At 34.2% G+C, this 25248-nt stretch overlaps 4 protein-coding genes and 1 non-coding gene across 8 annotated transcripts; 3 read left to right on the top strand and 2 right to left on the bottom strand.

Moving 5' to 3' along the window:
* LOC105163914 (protein CURVATURE THYLAKOID 1C, chloroplastic) lies at window positions 273–3202 on the top strand. 2 transcript variants are annotated; one of them, XM_020692179.1, is made up of 7 exons: window positions 273–379; window positions 481–586; window positions 1550–1632; window positions 1784–1870; window positions 2604–2666; window positions 2764–2801; window positions 2875–3202. In XM_020692179.1, the coding sequence occupies exons 2-7, from the start codon at window positions 481–483 to the stop codon at window positions 2984–2986; spliced, it is 489 nt and encodes a 162-aa protein (XP_020547838.1). In that variant the 5' UTR covers window positions 273–379; the 3' UTR covers window positions 2987–3202. The 2 variants fall into 2 exon arrangements, with proteins under 2 accessions (XP_020547838.1, XP_011080751.1); XM_011082449.2 differs by having other exon boundaries at window positions 2932–3190.
* On the top strand, window positions 3978–14250 carry LOC105163897 (golgin candidate 5). Of its 3 annotated transcripts, none has more exons than XM_011082422.2 (20): window positions 3978–4117; window positions 4341–4562; window positions 5054–6069; window positions 6758–6829; window positions 7795–7869; window positions 8881–8995; window positions 9953–10014; window positions 10125–10172; window positions 10399–10683; window positions 10763–10822; window positions 10924–11007; window positions 11091–11156; window positions 11233–11331; window positions 11411–11629; window positions 11985–12102; window positions 12178–12398; window positions 12532–12591; window positions 12860–12973; window positions 13812–13886; window positions 13976–14250. In XM_011082422.2, the coding sequence occupies exons 2-20, from the start codon at window positions 4406–4408 to the stop codon at window positions 14021–14023; spliced, it is 2994 nt and encodes a 997-aa protein (XP_011080724.1). In that variant the 5' UTR covers window positions 3978–4117; window positions 4341–4405; the 3' UTR covers window positions 14024–14250. The 3 variants fall into 3 exon arrangements, with proteins under 3 accessions (XP_011080724.1, XP_011080740.1, XP_011080732.1); XM_011082438.2 differs by having other exon boundaries at window positions 4021–4226; XM_011082430.2 differs by lacking the exon at window positions 3978–4117 and adding an exon at window positions 4128–4251.
* On the top strand, window positions 16654–16727 carry TRNAT-AGU. Its single transcript has one exon. It is a non-coding gene; the product is annotated as a tRNA-Thr (tRNA).
* LOC105163888 (probable inactive nicotinamidase At3g16190) lies at window positions 16898–18837 on the bottom strand. The gene is made up of 5 exons (XM_011082411.2): window positions 18504–18837; window positions 18322–18429; window positions 17732–17966; window positions 17534–17650; window positions 16898–17160 (listed from the first exon to the last, which is right to left on the bottom strand). The coding sequence occupies exons 1-5, from the start codon at window positions 18558–18560 to the stop codon at window positions 17093–17095; spliced, it is 585 nt and encodes a 194-aa protein (XP_011080713.1). The 5' UTR covers window positions 18561–18837; the 3' UTR covers window positions 16898–17092.
* Window positions 19324–21468, bottom strand: LOC105163884 (probable inactive nicotinamidase At3g16190). The gene is made up of 5 exons (XM_011082396.2): window positions 21311–21468; window positions 21098–21211; window positions 20498–20732; window positions 20286–20402; window positions 19324–19679 (listed from the first exon to the last, which is right to left on the bottom strand). The coding sequence occupies exons 1-5, from the start codon at window positions 21365–21367 to the stop codon at window positions 19606–19608; spliced, it is 597 nt and encodes a 198-aa protein (XP_011080698.1). The 5' UTR covers window positions 21368–21468; the 3' UTR covers window positions 19324–19605.

Raw genomic sequence — 25248 nt, 5'->3', positions numbered from 1 at the left:
TGGGATGGCTTCTTACAGGTGGCACGTGGGTTCAAGTTGGATAAGCTTATCCCTTTTATTTTTCCTTGTTTTTCTTGTTTCCGCCCCCTTTAAAGGTTTTGGTGGTATTATACGCAACTACAGGATGTGAATTTGGGCTGCGGTAGATGAGCCCAAAATACATAAATGGGTTTAGTAAAGCCCATATCCTCAGTTCTGAATGGGCTCAATTTTACTTTCGAAAAGCCCAATGAACTGCCAAATAATTTAAATACAAAAATACTGCGCGTGTGATAATTGGTGGGTGCGCTTTCAATTTGTTTCTGTGGCACTCGTAGTCGTAGGATTACCGATTACAGCTCTCTCTCTCTCTCTGGAGCTTCCAACTTCTGGGCGAAAGGTAAACTCGCCGTCTGATCAATTGAAAATCGTTCTTTCTTTTCAATGTTTATTGGGAAATTAAAGCGTCTTTTAATTTACTTCGTTGCTGAATTTTGTCAGATGGCGTCGGTGGTTGCAAGGCTGCCTTCCCCACCGTTGGTGGTGGTCAATGGCAGAAAATCCGTTTCTGGAACACTTCAGAAATTGGCAATGCCTACTATTAAAGGTAAATTTTGGAGCTTCAATCTGAGTTTTTGAATTTAGCTATAGTTATTTGTTTCTTCTACTGTATACAGTTCTAAATGTTGTACTATGAGTTACGAGGGGAGTAGTTATTACTGAAATTAATCTTGATTTTTTGAACTTGCATTTTACTGCATTTGGTGTTTTATTTTCCAGTGTGAACTTCGACTAAGTACTTTTAGTTGGCAGTGCTGGGGTTTTTGAATTGAAATTTTGCTACAGTTCAGTGTAATTAAATTGGATTCGTTTGGACTGGGAATCTTGATCATTAAAAGTATACAAGGGATATGTTGGAGATATAGGCTTCCATGGATTTATGATATGAACTTTATGTTTGAGCAGCTGAGAATTTTGCGCTTTTGCTGTTGACCTGTGATTACCAATCAGTTTCTTTTAGGTGATATTACCTAATTAGCATAGCCTTTTAAGTGGAATTTTCGTTTTCTCATATGGATTATGTTGGATTCTGAAGGTGGTTCCCAGTGCATGTGTTGTAGCACAATTCTGTATTTCAAGTACTCATGTTACCTTATGGAAAATAATCTTCTGATATCTGATTTCCAGTATGAATTTGCAGACTAGATTTAGAGAACTGAATGAAGAATATTGGTTTCGTAATCCTACTTTCATCTGATTTTACGGGATCTGAATGAATCTGATAGAATGGGGTATATATTAATTTTTACAGAGGGTCATTCACTGAGTGACTAAGATGCATAGGGTGAATGATATGAGGGTCATTCACTGAGTGACTAAGATGCATAGGGTGAATGATATGGGGATACTCGGCTTCTCATGGCTTGAATATAACTACTTATATTTGATACATGGACCATGATGTGACAGTTTTACATAATATATGCTAGAAATCATTTGCAAGATTACGGATTTAATTTTATTTCTTGTACTCTTGTGGATATTGATATTTCTTAGTAATGTTTTATAGAGAGACAAGGTTGTCGTGGGGTAAAAGCAAAGGCGACAGGTGAAAGCTCAGAAACTTCAATTGTCAAGTCCGTACAGAATGTTGTGAGTCCTAGACACCTTCCCCACCTGCAGGGCTCTGTCTCTATCTTCAATCCAATCTCCCTGCAACGGCGTTGTACCCTATTTTCTCTAATTCTGCTTCCTTATTTCCTTTACTCCTGCTAATCCTCTCCTTTTTAATTCATTTGACTAGTGGGATAATTCTGAAGATCGGGTGGCTCTGATTGGTTTAGGATTTGCTGGTGTTGTGGGTTTCTGGGCTTCGATAAATCTCATAGCGGTAACTACTTTCTCTCTTATTTTACAAGTATGCAGATATGTGTTATTTGTTATGTAAAGCCGACGGCGTAAAGAATGGTAGAGGAACAGAAATGGAAGTGGCTTGGGCCAAACTATTTCTCCTACTATTTGACAATAATTTCTTGTTATCCCATAATGCATATGAGAGATTGCTCAGAAAATATTTGTTATATAGTTTTATCTTTCAAGTACCTTTAGGTCATGTTTGGATGGAATGATTTGGATTTGAAAAATGGATTTGAAGGAAGTTACAAAATATAGTTCAAAATGAGAATTCAAGAATTTGAAATTCTTTGCAGCACTGAATTATCCAAACAAGTTGATGTATTTGTTACTGTGAATTTGAAATCCTTAGTTTTAAATCCGATGATCCAAATGCAGCCTTAAACACTTTGCTCATAATTAACATTGACACAGTCCATTCCCATCTTTTTCTTGGGAACCAGTTACTTCTTCCTTTAAAGACTTATCTGCGAAAATCAACATCTCCAAGTCATACTTTTAAGATAAATGAGATTCTGGTTGTCAAAAGGCTTCTTGAGTGAAAGTTTAAACTGCAAGCAATTCTATGTTTCTGTTCCCGATAAGTCTCAAAGTCTTGTTCCTGCTCTTTTTTTGGAATATTTTTTGCTTACTTCTTCATTGTTTCCTTTGTAAAGGTATGACTCAATCTACTTAACTTTTGTTGTGATATTTGTTGCATATGAAAATAGGCCATCGACAAACTTCCTATTTTCCCAAGTGTTCTTGAGCTCATTGGGATATTGTATTCTACGGTAAGCATAGTGGTTTTGTCAATGGTATATAGTTCTCTTAAGCTGACATTTGGTATGATACAAGTAGCAAATGGTAATTGAGAAATTTTCATTTCAGTGGTTCACATACCGATATCTCTTATTCAAGCCTGATCGGTAAGATTTCTCTTCAACACATACAACCACTCATTGCACATACTTATGTCTGGTGGTTAATCGACCATTTCAGGTGTCATTCAGTCATCCACTTCTTGCCGGTGCTAATCATACCCTTTTTTCTCATCAGGCAAGAGCTTTCTCAGGCAATCAGCAAGTCGATATCAGATATCCTGGGCCGGTAATGTGAAGAGGGAAGCCAATTACCGTCTTTCTGATCTGTGCTGTAACTTGTATAATCATGTTACTTTTAGTTATTCATATCATTGATAATTATGAGAAAACAAAAATATGCACAAATGGAAATGCCTTCTCTAAATCTCTGCTGGTTGTAAGGATCATTTCATATTAGCTAGCTTCTCCATTACTGTCTTATCTCTAATCAGTTACGTTCCTCTTCATGAACTTGCACTTTTTTCAACTCAGCAGAACATATGGTTCCCTCTCTTTCCTTTCTGCTTTTGATGTAATTTCATCATGAAACCATGATTTTTCTCCTGATCAAAATATATATTTTCTAATAAAAAAAAACATATATATTTTCAAAATTGCAATCATCATCTAACAATGTACTCAAAAACTCATTTCATATTCATGTTGGTGCATCAAAATATTTTTTACAAGATACCACCTAAGCTTTCTATATGTTTACAAAAAAAAAAATTCATTATTTTGAGAAATTACAGTAACACTCTCAACTTATGATTAATGTTACTCATCCCCTCAAGAATTTGGTTCTTAAGGGAGGATTTATGATGTAAAAATGGATGTTATTAATTTCTTTTATAAAAAAATTAGAGATTTTTTTGTATACAATATATTTAAAGATTTGTATAAATGGAATAATTATTCCGTTTCTTCAAAAAATATATTTTTAACCTAAATCTAATATTCTACGCACAAAAAAAAGGGAGAATGGCAATTAGATTTAACTTTTTTCTTATATGGACGCAAACATACTTTTTAATGAAAAAATTAAATTAAATTTTGATTTATTCTAATTAGGACCATATTTTATTTAGATTTTAAAATATTGATGTATTTAATTATTACAATTAACAGACAAATTTTATTACAAAAGGGCAAAATTGAGATACTACCTCACCGCGTCATTAGCTGAGGAACAAGCAGGGTCACGGGTCACCCATTAGCTGCACCGGTGCAACCCGAATACCGAATACCCAAATTAGACCAACCTTTCTAGTTTCTGCTAAAAAATTTGCCATCCCCATAACAAATCACTCTTTTCCTCGATATTCCATTTTCCAGCTTGGATTCGATCCCTTCAATACCCATTACGCATTAACGGATCCCAGGTTTCATTTCTCCAACTCCAAGATTTTGTTTGGTTTAATTCCTGAATCTCACATTGCTAATTTTTACTTCGTTTAAGCGATTTCCAAGACTCAGCAAAGATCAAACAGTGTTCGATCGTCTTTTTCCTGCTTCGGTTTCTTCTTTTTCCTTCTGCGTTTTATAGAAACGGCCTCGATTTTGCATTTGTTCATGTTGTGATTGTGTGTTTGATTAATTTGGCAGGTTTTGTACGTTGGATGGTGTGAATGTGATGTTCGAGGAGTGGATCAAGCTGTCTGATTGAAGACATGGCGTGGTTTAGTGGGAAAGTCTCTTTGGGGAACTTCCCGGATTTTGCAGGGGCGGTGAATAAACTGAGTGAGAGTGTTAAAAACATCGAGAAGAACTTCGATAGCGCCCTTGGCCTCGAGGAGAAATCTGATGCTACTGGTAGCGATAGTGAAGGTATGCACATTCCTTTATCTGATAGGGGATTACATTAGTTCCCTTTTGCCGCGATGTACTGTCATTGTGGTATATGTTATCCTGGGGTGAATTTTTAATTCTCTCAGTAGTAAAATTGATGACTTTGTCGAAACGCTCAAGATTCTCTATTCATACAAGTGCTGGAGATTGATTTTAGATCATCTCCCATTATTTGTAATGCATTTGGTATGTGACTTACTCAATAGTTTAAGCTTATTCAGATTTGCTAAGAATGCATCAGTGCCTAAAGTTTGATGCTTCTATGCCTCTGGGTTCCATAAGGGCATGATGTGACTAGCTGATTAAGTTACAAAGGTATACACAGAGCTTTTTGAAAATCGTCAGCTGGTTAGATACTTCACAGTAGCTAAAGCTTGTTCAAGTAATTCTCGTGCAAAAGTCAATATGTTGATTGTGACAATTATTGCCAATCGACTGTATCTAACAATAGTTTCTCTATTTCTGCGCAGCAACATCAGGATTATGGCCTACAGATCGGAAGGCATTGTTTGAACCTATCATTGGGTTTATGGGGCAGAAAGGTGAGGAGAGTACTGTTGAATCACTGGAGACGTCTAATGCTTCAAAGCCTACATCCCCTGTCAGGACAAAACAAATTGACGATGACGACTCAACTAATCAAGTTAGCGCCCAAATTCCTCATGGACGAGAAGCAAATGAAGAAAAAGATTCAGATGTAAAGACAGGATTTGGAGAGGAAATAAAGGATACCAGCGAGGAGCCAAAAGACCATGCTGCTGCAGACAACAGTGGAGCTACAGTGGTCTTACCTCCGATTCCTGTTCCACTGTCTGAAGAAAAACCTGAAGAGGTCAAGCAAACAGAATCTGCAAACAATCTTCAAGAGGAGGAGAGGGCGGAAGAAATATTTCCTACATTACTGGAGTCAGTACAACCAGAATCTGCAAAAAATCTTCAAGAGGAGGTGAGGTTGAAAGAAATGTCTCCTACATTGATAGAGTCAGTACAACCAGAACCAACAAGTCCTGGAGGTAAAGTTGAAGTTGTTACTTCTGAGTCTACAGCCAATGATGCTCCTAGATTTCCAGAGGGCATAGATGAACAGAATGCAGAGGACGAAGATGTTAAAGAAGTTTTTACAGCTCAATCTCTGAATGCATTGCCTGGAGGCCCAGCTGAAAGCAGAGAATCATCTGCCCCAAATATTCCTGATAAGACCACCAATGCCGAAGATAATTCTACAGACAAGTTGCCCATTTTACATTATAATGAGATGGAGGCTTCAACAGAAGCCTCTGATTTGGTTATGCCCCCGAATGATACTGCTCCTGTCTCAATTGAGCTAAAGCAGCACTTGGACAAAGATGCTAATGTAAAAGAACAACGTTTGAGTACTGGAAGCAACTCGTCTGATATTGTCGATTCTGTTGCTGAACTTGAGAAAGTGAAGAAGGAGATGAAAATGATGGAAACTGCATTGCATGGAGCTGCTAGACAAGCTCAGGTATTTACATGATAGTATTTACTGTTCTGATGATTGCATGTGTTGCGCCACCTCAAGGTCTTCATATGCTTATAATGATCATATTACCTACAAAACAAAGAAAATGCAACTTTCCATAAATCAGTAAAATATCTTTACTCACTAGATGCACTGTTGTTGTTGGTTGGGCCCAACTCATCATGTAAAGTGAAATGGTGGCAAACTATCCTAATCTCATTGATTCGAGAGACGTCTACTTAACACTCTTCATATAGATTTGATTTTTAAGGAGTCAATTGTAGTATGTTAGAAAGGTGCTTCTTCAGTTAATAGACTCTAATGCTGTTATAGTGGGAAGCTGATTAAGACAGACATCAAGTTAACAACATTCCCAATATTAGATTTTTTGTTTTTATGGAGTCAATGCAATATGTTAGAAAGATGCTTCTTCGCCAAAGGACTCTAATGCTGTTATAATGGGAAGCTGGAGTTACCAATTACTATGTCATTTCTCTTGTCATGTACCTTTGAATTGTGACCAAATGAGAAGGCTGCTCATCCAACATGCTGTGCAGCTATGTTATTACTAAATCTGTTTTGAGGAGCTACTATAATTAATAATAGTTGTTTCCCTTTTAAAATTTTTATGCATATTAAAGCCTTAAAGAGAAGAAATGTGGACCTGATTGTCTTCAATTTTTCCTCTCAGGCCAAGGCTGATGAAATTGCAAAGTTGATGAATGAAAACGAGCAGCTAAAAGCTGTGATTGATGATCTGAGGGTGAGTTACCACTCTTGCCTGTTAAGTGGTTTTTGACTGTCCCTTGATTTTCTTTTTCATTATTATTGCTGGTGTAAGCAAAACAGATGAAACATTAATCACTATATTCTCTTATTCGTCATGCATGATCATTGATTAATGTAAATTAGTTCACATGCAAGACCTTACAATCCCCCGATGCTCATTTCATCATTACTTTAGTCAGTCAGGCAGGATAGGATCATATCAGTTCTTTCCCACAGTATAATGTAAGGCCTCTGCCTTGTGGCTAGTAGCGCAGAACTTCTGTGGAAATTATAAGCTTCAGAACAAGTATGTATCATATGTCTGTCATAACATGTATCATATCATATCAGGTTTCTGAATTTATAAATCGGCAAGTGAATGAATGTGAGTAAAGATTTGTCAAATAGACCTCAGTTTCTTGTGCTTTGAATTCAGAAATAGTAAAACCAAATCCTGTTTTCTCTATTCGTTGAAAAATAAAATATAGGAAAAAGCAGGAAGACTGGGTTTCTGAAAATAAGAATAAATTGACTCCCTGAAGGAAAAAACCGGGGTTGCTGCTGCAAGACTCAGAAGTATCATCAATGTCAATTGAAATTGGTAGATGTGAAGAATGTGGGATAAAAGTACCAAGAAAATGAGATATTGTGGGTGGTCATGAAATTGCAGGCCTGTTTATAATCTCAGATATGTGAAACGACAAGCCGCGAATGCCATAAGCTTGTTTTATTCATGTTTTGTTGAAACTGTTTCTCATCAGTTACTCATTTTGTTAACAGTTTACTCCTAGCATCTTTTGTCATGCCTTATAGGTTGATTTGTTTTATCTCACCTGCAGCTGAGACATTATCACTATACTATGGGCTGAATTTATATCCTGACATATATATGTACATCTATCCACACTCTTATACATGTTACTACCAAATGCATCATTAACTGGGTAAAGTAACTTCCAGACGAAAACAAATGAAGCTGAAATTGAATATCTACGAGAGGAATATCATCAAAGGGTGGCGGCACTTGAGAGAAAGGTACACTTTTTCAGGTGCTATTTCTTGTTTGATTCCAGTTCATGCATAATGAATTTAAATTACCGCATCAAGGCATGGCTTTTGTGGTCTTGGAAGCTCTCCCTGCAGCTGCTATTTTGATGAATCTGAAATACATGGAGGTTTCAAGTACTCATGGTGCATTATTACGTTGAATTTGCTTAGGCAAGAAGTAATTTAAAGTTTCTATACTCTATACTTGCTACCTGATGTGAAGTGAATTTGTTCAACTTTTTGACAGCCTGTATATTTTTTATTCTGTTTATTTCTCTGTTGTCCATCCTGCTAAGGCATCATCGATATACTATCTGTTCTAAATGATGGTTGAGCATAAATCTACTTTCTACAGCACATATAGGAAATGGACTATAGTTTCATGATTTGACTATTTGTTAAGGAATTAGAACAATTTATTGGACTGATTACTGTCTGTCTTTTGCTTCCATTTACTCTGACAGGGTTATGTTATCCTTAGTGATCGTGACATATCCTTTATCTATTTATGTAAATAGATTTCTGCAAAAGAGCTTGCTTTAGACTAAAAGAATTTTGTTTAGGCTTTTAAGTGTTTTCCAATCTCACCTAGCAATATACTTATTGATGACAATCTTAATTAACAAGGTGACACCTCATGTCTTGTCGTATACAATGTTTTCTGTAGGATACTTGTCTTATTTTCTCATTTAAATAATAATTGGAGCTAAACTTTTCATTATCCATTTACCAAGGTGAAACTTTACTTTCTGGCTGTGTTGGCAAAGAGCTGATTTGGTATCTTCATTATATTGGCATACTAACAAAATATCTTGTTAATTAGTCTGCATCCTTTCTTAAAAAGCACATTATTATATGGTATTATAGTTGCTAGACTTCCATAATCTTGCTATTTGGTCTATGTGCCTTTTATATGTTTTAATTGCAACTTATCTTTCTCATTAATTCATGTTCATATCAATTATGGTAGAGATGACTGGTTGACTTGCATTATTTTAGGTTTATGCTCTCACTAAGGAGCGGGATACACTGCGTAGAGAACAAAGCAAGAAAAGTGATGCCGCAGCCCTTCTGAAGGAGAAAGATGAAATAATCACTCAAGTGATGGCCGAAGGTCTGAACAACTATTGAGCGTGGACAATAACTTCAGTGCCACTTTTATCTGTGACTTATTTTGAGTAGCCTAAAAAATCTTTTTGCATGGAAATGTACAATGAGTTATCTTTATAGGCACAAGGTAGATTTAATATTAACTAGGATAGATTTTAGGCAACAGCAATAATACATGTAATATCTTACATAGGCTGGAAATATATTTGTGGCAATAGGTGGGCTGGAAAGCTCCCCTTAATTGGAGATGCTTAGAGCTTGTTTGGTTGTGTTTTCAATGAGATTTTTTCCACTTTTCACTATTTGGGTAGGTGGGAATTTGTTTGGTCAAGCCATTTTTAGTGAGAATGCATTCTCATTTTAATTCTCAGTTTCAAATTTATATAGGTCACATGGGCTTGTCATAGTTGTCTTTCTGTCACATCAAAAATACATATACCTATATTCAACATTCTCACACCTATATACCTATATTTGGAAACAACTAATCCAAACATATTCTCAGTTTTCGCTCAAAAACCAATAAAGCATTTCTACATATTTCTAATTGTTGGAAACTGAAAATGAAAATGAAAATGAAAACACAACCAAACGGGCTCTTAGTTTCTTGGTGTTATATGCTGTTCTAGCTTGTAGTTTAGATAATGCCAAAACTTCTTGCTTGATTTTTGAGCCCTAGTATATAATTTTGTCTACCATTCTCACAATCGTTATAGGAAGAAGTGTTAAATAAAATTGAGGAGTCACTTGCTCAACAATATTGGGTATGTTCTTTGCTTGTCAAGTGGCACTTATTCTGTTAAACCAGTAGTCTTGCCATTAATCGGTACTAAGATATTCTTGAGAATTCAAAATCAAGGAGAACTACTTCTTTGTAGTTGCTTTCATATGATTATATGCATGTGTCAGCCATTTACGGTTACAACTGGTATTGGAGTTCATTATGCTTAATAATCTTCAGGTGAAGAGCTCTCAAAAAAGCAAGCTGCCCAGGAATCTCAGATTAGAAAGTTAAGGGCACAGGTATGCATATGTAGGATCAGTTTCTTATCTTTGCGACTGTCATTCTTTCTGCTAATTGTTAACATGAGTTAGTCCTTTATGCATTTTTCCTTACTTTGCTTCGAAACTAGATCAGAGAGCTTGAGGAGGAGAAGAAAGGATTGCTTACAAAGCTCCAGGTAGGTTTCTTGAGTACTTAGGTTTATTCGAGCTGCTTACTTGATCATAATATATTATACATTTCTAGTTTTCCCTTTCTATGTAGACCTTCTTATATGCATATTCTGCCTAGTTTCCGTTTTCATGCATCTTCTGAGGTGATTGAAATAGGTTCACTAGTTTTAGTTCTTCCTATATTTGGTGTTCATTTCTTATTTGCCATTCCATTTTAATGTGTTTTCCCAGGTTGAAGAGAATAAAGTGGACAGCATAAAAAAAGACAAGGCAGCAACTGAAAAGTTGCTCCAAGAAACTGTAGAAAAACACCAAGCTGAACTTGCAACTCAAAAAGAATACTATACCAATGCTCTAAATGCGGCAAAAGAAGCTGAAGCATTAGCAGAGGCACGTGCGGACACTGAAGCAAGAATTGAACTGGAAAGTCGTCTAAGAGAGACGGAGGACCGGGAAAGTATGCTTGTTCAGACACTTGAAGAATTAAGGCAAACTCTGAGCAGAAAAGAGCAGCAGGTTATTTTTTCGGAAAACATTGATGGTTCCTAATTCATCCATTAGTTCTACAATGAAAAAGGTCTTCATTCTGGTGCAGGCAGTTTTTAGAGAAGACATGCTTCGCAGGGACATTGAGGATCTTCACAAGCGATATCAAGTAAGTTGGGCGCTTTTAACTGCTATATATGCATGCTATATCTTTTTATTTCGGAAAATGTTTGGAGGTCTGTCACATCTGACTACAAATACTCATTGTAGGCAAGTGAGCGTAGGTGTGAGGAGTTAATAACTCAAGTTCCTGAGTCTACCAGACCCCTTTTAAGGCAGATTGAAGCGATGCAGGTTTTTACTGTGTAATTAGTAAGTCTTTTAGATGATTACAGCTTACACTTGCCTCCTATTTAACTATGATTTCTTAATGCCAGGAAACAGCCTCAAGAAGGGCTGAAGCTTGGGCTGCTGTTGAAAGATCTCTAAACTCACGACTTCAGGTTTCTAGAGAAACATACTCTCTGCTTGATATTTTAGTTTTGTGACATCTAAATGCAGTCTTGATCTAACTTGTAGGAAGCAGAAACCAAAGCTGCGGCTGCAGAGGAAAAGGAGCGTTCTATCAATGAGCGTTTAACTCAAACTCTGTCTCGGATAAATGTTCTTGAAGCCCAGGTATTTCTCTGTTACTTTCTTTGTTTTCTTGAGCTAAAGTTAATTTTGATGATTAGCGTATGCTAGAACATTTTTGCAGATATCATGCCTAAGAGCTGAGCAGACACAGCTAACAAGATCTCTTGAAAAGGAGAGACAGAGGGCAGCAGAAAATAGGCAGGAATATCTTGCTTTGAAGGAGGAGGCTGACACGCATGAAAGTCGTGCTCATCAGCTAGAGGAAGAAATTAGGGAACTCAGGAGAAAGCACAAGGAGGAGTTGCATGAAGCACTGATGCACCAAGAGCTTCTGCAGAAGGTAGCAAGTTTAGTTCTATGTTCCTTATCACATGTGACTACCAATTTATTTGTTATTGTACAGTCCAGGTACTTAATACTGCAAATATGTATATATGCTATTTTAGTTTAACAGCTGTTTCTTGTTATCTTTCATAAATCCTTTTGGCTTTAATTAGATGGGCTTCAGTTGCAACAAGCTTTTCTTAAAAACTAAATCTGCTTTGTTATGCATCTGTACTGGTGGAAAGAAAGCTGGCTTGTAGGGCTAAATAAATGCTTGGTTTAGCATATTTCATCCTGTGGTTCTCATTGTGATTATTAGTCCAGGTTATTGTTCCACACACTAGCTTATGGAATAAATCGTTCTTTAACAGGAACTAGAGCGCGAAAGAGCTGCGCGTTTGGATCAGGAAAGGGCTGTCAGCCTTCAGTCTTCTGCTGTACCTGATCAAAGCCCCAGAACAAGGCCAAGCTCAGCTGCATTTGATAATGGTAGTTCATCATCAACTATATGCCAGTAACTTGTATATGTAATCTACTGTTGCGTTTGACAATTTACTTCAACAGGCAACTTGACTCGTAAGATTTCGAGCACGAGCAGCTTGGGCAATATGGAAGAAAGCTATTTTCTGCAAACAACTTTGGACTCATCTGAGAATTCATCTGAACGTAGAATTGTGGGAGAAGGTGCTGTGAGTCCATATTATATGAAGAGCGTGACATCAAGCACTTTTGAAGCTGCTCTCCGTCAAAAGGAGGGAGAGCTTGCATCTTATGCATCTAGATTGGTATAAATGAATCTCTGATTCACTAACTACATTTAGTATCCATTTCTGTAATTCTAGTTATTTGTGCATAAATGCTAGTTCTTGGTGCCCCATCTAGATTCCTGCTTTTAACTAATGTCTTTATCCTCTTCAGGCTTCTATGGAATCCATTCGTGACTCTCTAGCAGAGGAGTTAGTTAAAATGACAGCACAGGTAAGACTCTATTGGTCTCCTTCCACACTCTGTGCTTAGGGGACATCTGAACTATGTTTTTCATCTTACTAGCTAGATGGTTACATATGCCATAGAGGAAGAGTTACTTTTTAGTCGATGGGATATGGTTGCAATAAACTTAACTTATGTTGTAATTGAGGACATTAAAAACATTTCCTAGTTATACCAAATAAAGACTCGTCTTAGATGCTTCCATTTTCTATGATGGTTTTAGATTTAATTTTGTAATTGGTTACACATGATGCAGTGTGAAAAGTTACGGGGAGAAGCTGCTACGCTACCTGGAATTCGAGCAGAATTAGAAGCACTTAGACGTAGACACTCGGCTGCATTGGAATTGATGGGGGAACGTGATGAAGAGGTATCTCATTTTTTTTCCTTTTATGTTATAGCAATATATATATGTATTTATATATATATATATATTCTACATAGAATTTAATCAAGGAAAACAAATTATTTTTTGCATCACTCCATGAATTATTGAACAGGTAAAAGGACAGCCTGGAAATTGAGAAATTGAAATGAACAAAAATAAATGACAGATGACAAAAACCAAGGCTGCCATTCCATTCATCAACACGTGATTACTATTTCTCTATCCATAGAATGACATTTGAACCAGTGTGCAAGACCTTTAGAATTACAGTTTGGCAGAAAATTGGACTCTGCTATTGAATCAATGACTCATATAGGAAAAACTTGGTTAGCATGAAAATTAACAGTACAACTTACTTCCTAACTGGTCGTGCAGAATTTAGTGTCCTTTTCCTGGAGGTATGTCCAGATCGAAAATTTATTTCTTCACCGTGCAAGACTAGACTATCATACGATTAACTTGGAAATGGAATTTGGTCAAAGCATGTTAAAATGAAAATTGCAGCCAACATCTTTGTATCCTTGGATGGAGAATAACATTATTCTTTGTCCATGATGTTTTCCTAGTACTGAACCAGTTGGAACAGCAGTGTATAAAACTTGATTCCTTCTAGTGGAACCCAATTTTTTCAATGTTTATCATTAATTTATCAGAACTCAATGAAATGAACATCACCCTGAAGCATGCATTCTTTGATCTGTGCATTGGTAGCTACAGTTGCCTCAACTTTTTTGTTTTCTGTTCTGAAGAGCACTTTGTTAGTAACTATATATTGTGTATGCATTCATGGCTGATATGTAGAAGTGGATGTTTATTGTAGTTGGAAGAACTCCGTGCTGATATTGTTGATCTAAAGGAGATGTACAGAGAACAAGTAAACTTACTTGTGAATAAGGTTAGACGGTTTTTTTTACCTTAAACTGTGTTGTTTACTAGCATTTCATTTCTGTCACATATTTATTTGGTTTCTGCTTATGTTCGCAGATCCAAAGACTGAGTTCAGCTATTGGCACTGATCTTGATGATACATAACTACATATGCGTTAGTTCGGTTCACTTTGGTAGCCAAATATCTTCTTATCTTTACATCGACTGGGCTGGCCGTTAATCCATACCCCACACCGGAATCATTTTCATTAATGTACAGCACGAGTGATTATGTGGCGCTGAATATGTTGCGTTGAATATATTCTTGTCTGTTATACAACTTAGCTTAATTGCCTATTCTGCATCAAATATTACCAGTTCACATTCTTTTATCCTTTGGTTGCTTGATGATGATAATTTTGGTTCAAGAAATTGCACAAGGGTTCCCTTTGTTTCACCTGATTTTGATTCGTGTGATCAAGATTGTATGACTTTTGTCTTGAATCTGTGCATCAGCAGAGGAACATGCATATTATGTTGATTGCATAAAGAGATTTACTAATTATGTTATAATATTACCATGGAAAATTAGCTTTTAGATTAACTAAAAACTTGAAATTATGATAAGATGGAGTATTGTTCTCAATTTTATACCAGTCGACAATATATTTTCCATTTAAGTTAGGTATTCTCTGGGTGTTACTTATATTTGTGTATTACTTGGGAATAATATTACATAATTCATACATATTAAAGCCTGAATATTGTCAATGGATTAAAGTTGAGGGGCCCAAATTGTTGAAGTGTACATACGTTGACACTCATTCTGTATTTAAGGAGCTCCAGAAAGTGGGCAATGTTCGATACAGGCATGGAAAACTCAATCATATGCAATCAATTTGCTAGTGGAAAAGATTGATATACGTAGTACTGGAAATAACGGTGTCCAATCCTAAGAACAGATAAATACAACTAGAAGCAGAACAGACAACTACAGTTTTTTGGTCCTCAACACAATCAACTCAAAACAATTCATATAAGGGAAAGCACGTGAAGTTGCTGGGTGGATTGGACTACCATTCATTTTGAGACGCTATGAGGTAAGGATGAAGAGCATTGACAAACAAAAACCTTAAAAATGGATTCAAGCTCTTCTCGTAGGAATAAATATTCTACCCATTTTCTGGTAAATTCAGAAGCTTGAACTCATTTTTTTGAGGTATTTCATTGTCAATGCTCTTCGTTCTTGCCTGTGCCATGTGTGAAAATGAATCATTATGTTTGGATTAATGTTTTGAATATTTTTATTTTGGTATTTTGGAAATAGAGAAAGAAAAATAGAGATAAGTAAGTATGTGTTTTGAGATAGATGGTATGTTTGAATTTGTGTTTTGATATAATATAAAATAAGTGGTGTAGATTTGATGTTGGGATTTGGGAGAATAGAAGTTACTGTTCATTGTCAAATCATGTATTTGAATATATATATTTATTAATATATATGTGTATGTATATAGTATTTTGTTTGTTAGTGAAATATAATATATATATTTATGTTAAGTAATTTTTTTTATTGAGGAATTTCTTTTTACATTTTAAATAATAATTATAATTTTAATGCATAATTAAATACATTGTAGTATTGTTTCCAAAATAATTTTGTTAGACTTTATCTTTGGAATGAAAAAATATAATATATAAAATTTAAATAAAAAATTTAGAATTAAGTATGTATTATTGGTATATTGTCCTCAATTTTTAAATTTCTCAAATATTTCATTGAAATAGAAAAAATTATGAGGACAAAAGATTTAAATGGTCTAAGTTGAAAAAATTTATAATCAAGAATTAAATGCACTATATAACATGTTAAAAATACATTCATTAAACTTTTATCTGTGAACTGATAAATTTTAATAGATAATTGGAGTAATAAAAATACGAATTAGGTATATAGTACTGATATATTGTCAATAGTATATGCAACTGCTACAGTATTTCCGTTAGGTAAAAAAGTTTTAAATATTTTAACTAAATAGCATTGATAATAAATATCTTTAATATCAATGGTTTCATAAGTTAATAATTGTTTTTTAGTAGTAATTATTGATTACATTCACATATATAATATATAATACATATAATTTAAAAAAAACAAATAAATCTCATTTTGCTTTGGTGCCGACCGTCTGGCAAGAAGAACAAAATGAAAGAAGAAGAAAGAGAAGAAAAAAAGGAAAGAGAGAAGAAAGAAAAAAGAATAAAGAAAAGAAATACACTGACAAAAACAAGAAAAAGAGAGAAAAATAAAAAATAACCAAAAAAAAAATTAAATTATAATATGCACACCTAGTGAAGGTGTGCAAAAACACAAAACCAAACATAATGAATGTTTTCTTCTTAAACTTTGAATAGGCCACTATTCAGGTGAGAAATGGTATCGTTATAACTTATATTTGAATGTAAGACGACGGAAATGACTAATTCCATGAAAAGTGCATTGTTTGATAATAAAAAATGAATTAATGGTATAATTTAAGAACTAAAATGTAATTCATAGAAACTCAATATATTAATTTTATGTGTATAAAATTTACAATTTCTACATACTAAATAACTCAATATGAATTACATTCATATGGAATAATACTAAATTTACAAGTACACATGCATGATATGTGTATAAAATTCATAGAAACTCAATATATTAATTTTATGTTATTTAGTATGTACATGTGGAATAATAAAGGATAAAAACATATATAATAAAAATCTAACATGCATGAACATCAAAAGCTTTCATAGCTCAGTTGGTTAGAGCACCCGTTTAGTAAGCGGGAGGTCTTGAGTTCGACTCTCAATGAAAGCAATTTTGCACCCTCTGCCATTTCACTTGGCCTGTTTATTCACTTCAATCCTATTCCTGTACACCGAACTTATTTTTGCTTCAGAGAATTCACTCTGGAAAGAGCGTCTGATCAACACAGGAAAGAGCACGCAATCTTCCAGGGGGGGGAGAGAGAGAGAGAGAGAGAGAGAGAGTTCCACATTAATTTGGACATATGAAATTATGCAGCCAATCCATAGTACAAACAACAGAGTTGAAATAAAACATGAACCAAACTTGGCAATATCCTTACATCCTCTCCCTAGTTTTGATTGCTTACATGTCGTTCCAAGCCTCTTATTCTGCTCGATGATACACCAAGCCGAAAAGCAAATACACACTAGTTATCAGATTCTACACCATTCTTCCACAGTTGGAGTGGCTATGCCAATGTTCTTCATGTCAATAATATTTGCTGGAAGAGGAAAGAACGCTTTATTAGTTAGCAACCCAAGCCGTGGTGGTTGACAACTATGAGAAAATAACATATGTATGACATACGGAAAACATTTCATCCCGCATCACAATCTTCAAAAGGGCATTGTCTCGTTACATACGCTATGACCTATGATACATACTTCACAATGACTGATGTTGTCCATAACAACAACTCAAGAATCCAATGACATTAGATAACTCAGAGTAGAAGGTTTCCAAGTTTAAGAATTTCATGTGTTTATATTCATAACAATGTCATAATGTTGTAATCACAATGATTAAAATGGAAAACGGGTTTCTGAGAAAACTGTAGAATGCAAAGATAGTAGGGTTTGAGGGTTAGTTAATACCGTTATGTATGTCAGGCGTCGCAGCAGCAGTAGCATCAACAATGACAGTAACTGTGTGATAATCCAATGCTACTGCATCAAAGACAGTCTGCCGGATGCAATTTGGAGTTTGAACACCTAAAAAACATAATGAAAGGATTAATCTGTAAGAAGCTAAATCATAAGACCGGAGAGCTAAAAAGTTCCAAGTTATATTACCAGTTATCACCAACTTATTAACACCAGCACCCTGAAGAAACGAATGAAGGTGCGTGTTAAAAAACGCACTAAACCTCGTCTTCACCAGCTTATAGTCATCATCCTTGATCACCAGCCCCTCCACCAGTTCTGCACCTACACTACCCTTAGCGGCCGGTTTTAGTTTATCAGCAGAGTAGAAGTGCCTGCGGCACAATTCCACGTCTCTCCCCAATGGGTCGTGCTCACGAACAACCTACAACCATTTCCCTCATCTCACATAGTATGTCATGGAAAAGCTCAAAGACTTCAAAGGCAACAAGAATCAAGAAACCTTGTCCTACGCTATTAAACTCATGAACTCAGTGAATCATCAGAAAAAATAGAAACATCAGTTCAACGACTTTGTCAAGCAAATGATTCCAACTTGAAGATTCTGAAAAGCCCCCTTTCTTGAAATCAAACTTACAAGCATCGGGGAACATAGTCACATATTTAATAACATCAAGGTACAAGTGAACTGTATTACTATACAGCAGAAAATTTGTAGCAAAATCTTTCAATGAAGTGAATCAGTTAAAGAACAGGCGAGCAAAGAAAAGAAAGGGTACCCAAACAATAGGAATGCTACGGCTTCTAGCCACTTCAACAGCCTTGATCACATTAGGCACAATTGCTTCCCCATCTTTCACACAGATGGGACCATAAATAAAATCTTTCTGCCATAAAGAAAAAAAAGAAATCAAGAAAGATACACAAAAATTGTTAGTAAAATAACTTGAAGAAAAAAGACCTGCATATCAATAACAAGAAGAGCAGTGTTCTTCCAGTTCAACTCAGATGCTGCCATTTTTGCACGTAGAGAGAGATGCTGTCCTACTCTGCTCTTTTCCACTTCTCCAGTGTGCTATTTTTTGTTAAGTGAATAAAGTGGTCTAAGTAAGCCATATTTGGTTGGTGGAATTATTCATGGCTTGTGTCGTGCATAGTTCCTTGTTCGATTTGTGCAACTGGAGTGCAGTGGGCCCGTGATCAAACAATGCACAGAGTATACGGGTGGTTAGGCACGGCAACTTTTAAGATGGGATACACAAATCCCACTTGTATTTCTTATTTGATGACCAAATGAAATATTAAAAATGATGTAGTTAATCCTGATATGGGTCATGAGGGACCATATGTTTAAGATGGGATATGCTTGTCTTTCTTATTTGATGACCCAAATGTCCTTTCATCTTCCACAAGAAGACCAAAGCAATTGTTACATCGTTACATACCTCTCATGAAGTTCATTATGAACCAAACGGGTTCCTTACCTTCATTTTTAGTTAGTTATACATACCCATCAACTTTCTATTTCATTCTTTGTGTCCAACTCTCAGTATCTTCTTCTCTTTAATTATTACCATATATAGATATAGATGGGACAAATAACAAATGCCCACAAATGTCTTTTTTGATACTGACGAGATATGGACCCATTCAAAATCCACTTGTAGATACAACAGAGACACAAATCTGACCCAAAACTTTAGCTCCATTCATTAATGAAAATTGATCATTTTCTTCTTCCTTTTCACAAGTCGCAGTTGGCAAAGAGAGAGAGAGAGAGGTTGAAAATAAACCATTCTTGGCAATATCATAACATGGTGTCCCTAAAACAGACAGCTTTCCTCTAAAAACATAGTCTTCAATCCAGTCCTTCCAACAATCTACAACAGAGGGACAACGCAGAATTCACCAACGCGAGTTTAAAAGTGCAGTAACTAAATAGATATTAGATAAACAACTATGCTTGTATGTTGTTGCAAGGGTCTTTCTTTGCTCAAGAATACAACAGGCCGAGAAGCGAAGAGTTTGCAGGAATTTCTTCCAGATTCAGAATCCATGGTGTACTAGTTATCAGACTTACACCATTCTTCTAGCGTTGGCGTTGCCACTCCAACATTCGTCATGTCAATAATATTTGCTGGAAGAGGAACGAAAGCGTTCTTAGTTAGCAATCCGGCCAGTATTGGTTCTACTATTATGAGAAATGCAATGCTGGAAATAAGATTGCTTCGTGTATGTGTACGAGATATGGTAAAAATTTCCAACTCAAGATAACAAATTCGATCCCAGATCATAGTAACTCAATACAACATGTGGGTGCATATTGCAGTCAAGGTTCTTTTCCAATTATAACCTAAATGCTAAACAAATTTTGAATTCATCAGCATCCATGGTAGAAACTTGCATCTCTTTTTGTTTTTGTGAGTTCAAATAGTTGATCGAATATTTAGTACATTAAGCAGCAAGCAAAAATTACTTGTTATGGAATAAAAACCAGCAAGTTAAGAATACAATAAAACTAGATAACTCATCATACAAGTTTGAAATTTTAAGATATTTTCATGTGTGAATCTTCATAACCAAATTATAATGTCGATACTTTTCCCTTTCGTTCGAATTAGAGTTTCTCATAATTACAATAAATTGAAATAGAAAAGCACCTAACTCTATAAGGTCTACTTTTGAGAAACCTGTGAAATGCACAGACAAGTAACAGAGTATCATGTGAGGGTAACGTTAGTACCGATATGTATATCAGGTGTGGCAGCAGCAGTGGCATCAACAATGACAGTTACTTTATGATAATCCAATGCTACTGCATCAAAGACAGTCTGCCGGATACAATTTGGAGTTTGAACACCTAAACAACATAAAACCGAAGGATTAAACCATAAGATAACACAAAAACTAAATCTTATGATGGTTAGAGCCCAGAAATAAATCAAAGTTATATACCAGTGATTACTAACTTATTCACACCGGCACCCTGAAGATACGAATGCAGGTGTGTGTTAAAAAATGCACTAAACCTCATCTTCACCAGCTTATAGTCACCATCTTTGATCACTAGCCCATCAACCAATTCCGCGCCCACACTACCCTTAGAAGTTGGTTTTGGTTTATCAGCAGCATACAAGTGCCTGCGAAACAATTCAACGTCTCTCCCTAATGGATCGTGCTCACGAACAACCTACAACCATTTACCTTATCTCCCATATTATGATTCATTGAAAGCTCAATAGCCTCATAGGGAGCAAGAAACCATTTCCTACACTGCTGAACTCATTCTTTACAGCAAATCAGAAACACAAAAGCATCAATTTCACCAACTCTAGCAAGAAAATGTTACCAACTTCAGACTCTGGAAAAACCACCCATTTTCTGAAACATCAATCTGCTCTTTATTATATCTTCAAAAACTCAATAAATCAAAAATAAAAACTAACTGCAATCCGAATAAACATAATTCCCACGGAAAAGCGGCAGTATTCTAGCAAAACATTCAAGAATTGGAGCAGTTGAAGAACAGGAAAGCAAAGAAAACAAAAAAGGTACCCAAATAACAGGAATGCTACGGCTTCGAGCTACTTCAACAGCCTTGATCACACTAGGCACAATTGCTTCCCCACCTTTCACATGCATCGGACCGCCAGGCAAAATAAAATCTTTCTGCCAATAAAAAAATTCAAGAAAACACACAAATGATTAACAAAGAAAAGGGGAAACAGCCCAAAAAGTTATAACTAAATAGCTTCAAGAAAAGAACACCTGCATATCAATCACAAGAAGGGCAGTATTGTTCCACTTCAACTCAGAGGCTGCCATTTTCTTGCAAGTAGAAAAAGATGCTGTCTTTTGATCTTTTCCACTTCTCACCAATGATGCTGTGTTGTTTTTTTGCTAATCAAGAACTCAGAGCATGGGGACTTTTGATTCTTGCATCCTTTTTGGGCTTGTTATCCTCATTTCCAATTAGATATGAACATGCTTTTAGCCCAATTCAAGTACAGAAAGGATCTGCAAGATTGATATGGACATGATTTTACCCAACTTTAGGCCCATTGATCAACGAAGTTATGATTTGCTTTTCTGTTTGCTATTTTGATTAACTTTTGTTTTGATACAATATATAAGGGGTGCTATGGTAAAAATAAATTGTACACAAAATTATAAATTAAACAATAGCAAAAGCTATAAGTGTTCGAAAATAAAAACGTAAAGAAAAAGGTTGAAATATATAAAAAAAGACAACTTAATACTTATAATCTTATAAATAAGTAGTAGAAATTGGTTGAGAGTTGTTTATAATTTTTAGTTTAAAATCAATTTAATTTAAAGCCTTTTAAAAATATAAGTTATAAATCAGAAATGTTTTTTTTTTTCAAGCATTAAACTTATATATAAACGTTTATTTTAAGCGGTTACAAACATCCTCATAGTCCTTCTACTTCTTATTTTTCTCTGATATGTTTTCGACACAAGACTTTCATTTTCCCAAAATTTCTCATTTAAATAATAATGCAGTATCATCTAACTTTGCACTATATAATGAGTGTTTGCAATTGTTTTACTATTGTTGTGGGAATAAATTTTAGAAAAATTATAAGATAACCAGCAGGGAAAGTTGAGAGTATTTGAAAATAAATAAAAACAAATTTAATATTGAAGTGTTTGAAGAAACAATATAATATTTACAATTTGATCAATAACTATTGAAGTTGACAAGAAACTCTTTATAACTTTTACTTAAATCAATTATAATTTAAACAGTGCAAAAACATAAATAAATTAAAATACTACTTCAACAATAAGCTAAGAATTACTTATTTTGAGCCATTACAAACATTTCCAATTATTTTTCTTTAATTGATATATATGCTTTTGACATGAAACTTTTATTTTTTAAAACATATTCTCATTTAAATAATAGTGCAATATCATCTAACTGATTTGCACCATAAATTCAAGTGCAATAACATAAAAATATGACAAATTCATATTTTTCCAACTGTTATCTAACTAAAAATTCAATAATAGTCGGTCAAAAATAGTCCATAATTTCAGTCGAGGGAAAGTAGATATATATATAGGAGAACAATTTTCTAATAATAATCAGTCCCGCCACATTTTTTCGAACCAAAAGGCGAATTATATTTTTGGTTTTATAATTTTAGGTTGTTAGTATTTTTGGTCCTACAACTTACTCCATTCACATATTTAGTCATTTTTTTTTTACGAATTTAGTCCAAAGTATCTCATATTTGGTCCTTTTTTCTTGATAAATTTAGTCATTTGTTGGCAATTTTAGTCTCTTTCATACTGTAATAAATCTCATTGTTGATTTTGTAACTATGACGTGTTATGATCAAAATTATCAATACAGGACTAGTTTTGCTAAAAAAACACTAAATGTGAAATATCCAGGACTAAATATGTAAATGAAGTAAGTTATATGACTAAAAATACTAATGACTTAAAGTTATATGACCAAAAATATAATTGTACGGAACCAAAAAGAATATGTTTTTCGGAACCAAAAAGAATCTTTTTCTTGCATATATATATATTCAAAGACTTTAGAAATGAATGGAATAAAATATTATAAGGTAGATTAGTATAATCCTAATTGGTGTCACATTCTTACTTTGCAAAAACTAAAAAATTAAAAAGATAAAAAGCCCTTTGGAAAATCAAAACCAGACAACCCCATCTCATCAATTTGTTGTTATTTTATACGTACATCATGAATTGATGATTGTGTTGACCTTTGTCTAGCCACACACACACACACACACACACACACACATATATATATATATATATATATATATATATTCTTCCAACCCCTACCCCCATTCCTACTTAATTGCCCCAATACCTCATTAAGATAAATAAATAAATCAAAGTCATATTTATTTATATAAGACAGTATACATCAAGATTGTTACTAATCACTATAACAAATAACGTAAATAACGACATATATTTCTTACAAATTAGTAAAATTTATTATTAATGTAGATCTCTAACGAACTTAGTATAAATTTTATTTACTAATTAGTTCGACGTTGATTTTAATATTAATTTTTTTCATAACTGTCCAATCATTTTCTTACAATTAATGATATGTATGTAAGTATTATAAATTTTTTTATTTATTAATAGAATGAACTTTTATAAATTTAATAGTCATCATTCATTACGATGAAATTTATATATATAGTAAAACATATATAATGTCCGTTTAATATGATTACAAATACTAGTTAGATCATTATTATAAATGTACAAATAATTGCTTCTAATAATAATTTTATGTACAAATTTTTGGTCATTAATTTTTATTAATGATAATATAAACAAAAATAAGTATGATTAGACAATAAAAGTTTTTTGTCACTGAATGTACATAATTAGCAGGAAATTCTTGCACGGACCCGACTCGGCCAAACTTATTGGTGTACAGTTTAGAAAAAGTGACCAATTATAGAGAATACACTTACTATGTGATTAGATTGGTTTCAGGTCTGGACAAGAATTTCCCCATAATTAGCAGTGTCAATATAAAACTGTTTTTTTTTTTTTTTTTAATGTTTTGCAGTGATACTGCATGGAAAAGAGTGTTATGATATATAAATATATATGATATACGTTTGCATACAGTTATTTGTTATTAATGTGAATTAATGACGATTTATATATATATATATATATATATGTATTTATCATTGTAAATAAACACTAAAGAAAAACTGTCTTTTGCGACAGGAATTTAAAAAAATCCGTTGCGGTACTATTTTTGAGATGAATTTTGTGACGGAAAAGTAAATCTGATTAATAGATGTAAAGATATCATATCTGAAAAATAAAACTTTGTTTTTTAGATGAAATTTGTGGCAAATGTTTTAGTTGCAATTATCCCGTCGGAAATTGTATCGGATTTTGGTTTTGTGATGGGATTTTGAATTTAATTAATGGAAAATTATTTTATAACGACACACTGCAAAAAAGTTTATTCCCAAAGTTGCAACGATAGAGCTCCATCACAAAAGGTCCGTCATTTGCGATGGATTGTCAATGGATAGAGGCGGCCACAAAAATTTTCTGAAAAGCTGTTGGAAAAATTTTGTACCTGTCGCAAAGTGCCTCTCATCTCTCCTAGATCCATCGGACTTCTTGGACGCCAAAACAATTGTGATGGTTTTCTAACGTTAATATATGACACTTACTCTGCAATAGTATTTGCAACAGTAAGATTGTTGCAAATTTGAATTCTTTTTTTGGACATAGAATGATATCATTCATCTCTAGCTTGTCGTAAATTCTGCCACAACTTGAGGTGGATATTGACCGTCACACAAAATAAATATTTTTTTAGTATAAATTAATTAAAGTTATTATTATAATAAAATAAAAGTTGTTGTCAATATGTATATATATTTATATATGATAATAATTTTAAAATCATATGAGTAGCTGATATCCATTTCTTTTAAAAGTGCCTACACATTGTACACACGTTTCAAAATGCACAAAAACCTAATTGGGAGGCTTTAAAATACTAAAATAATTTTTAATACTTAACCTTAAATAATAAGGTCCCCTTTTGCGAGTGGAAAACAAGTGGACTATATATCAAAAGTTATATATATATATAAATAAATAAATAAAAAAGCAAATAAACCAAGAAAACAATTATATTTTAA

The sequence above is a fragment of the Sesamum indicum genome, linkage group LG1 (assembly GCF_000512975.1).
Source record: "Sesamum indicum cultivar Zhongzhi No. 13 linkage group LG1, S_indicum_v1.0, whole genome shotgun sequence".
In the NCBI taxonomy this organism is placed as follows: domain Eukaryota; kingdom Viridiplantae; phylum Streptophyta; class Magnoliopsida; order Lamiales; family Pedaliaceae; genus Sesamum; species Sesamum indicum.
This window is presented reverse-complemented; position numbering and strand designations above follow the sequence as displayed.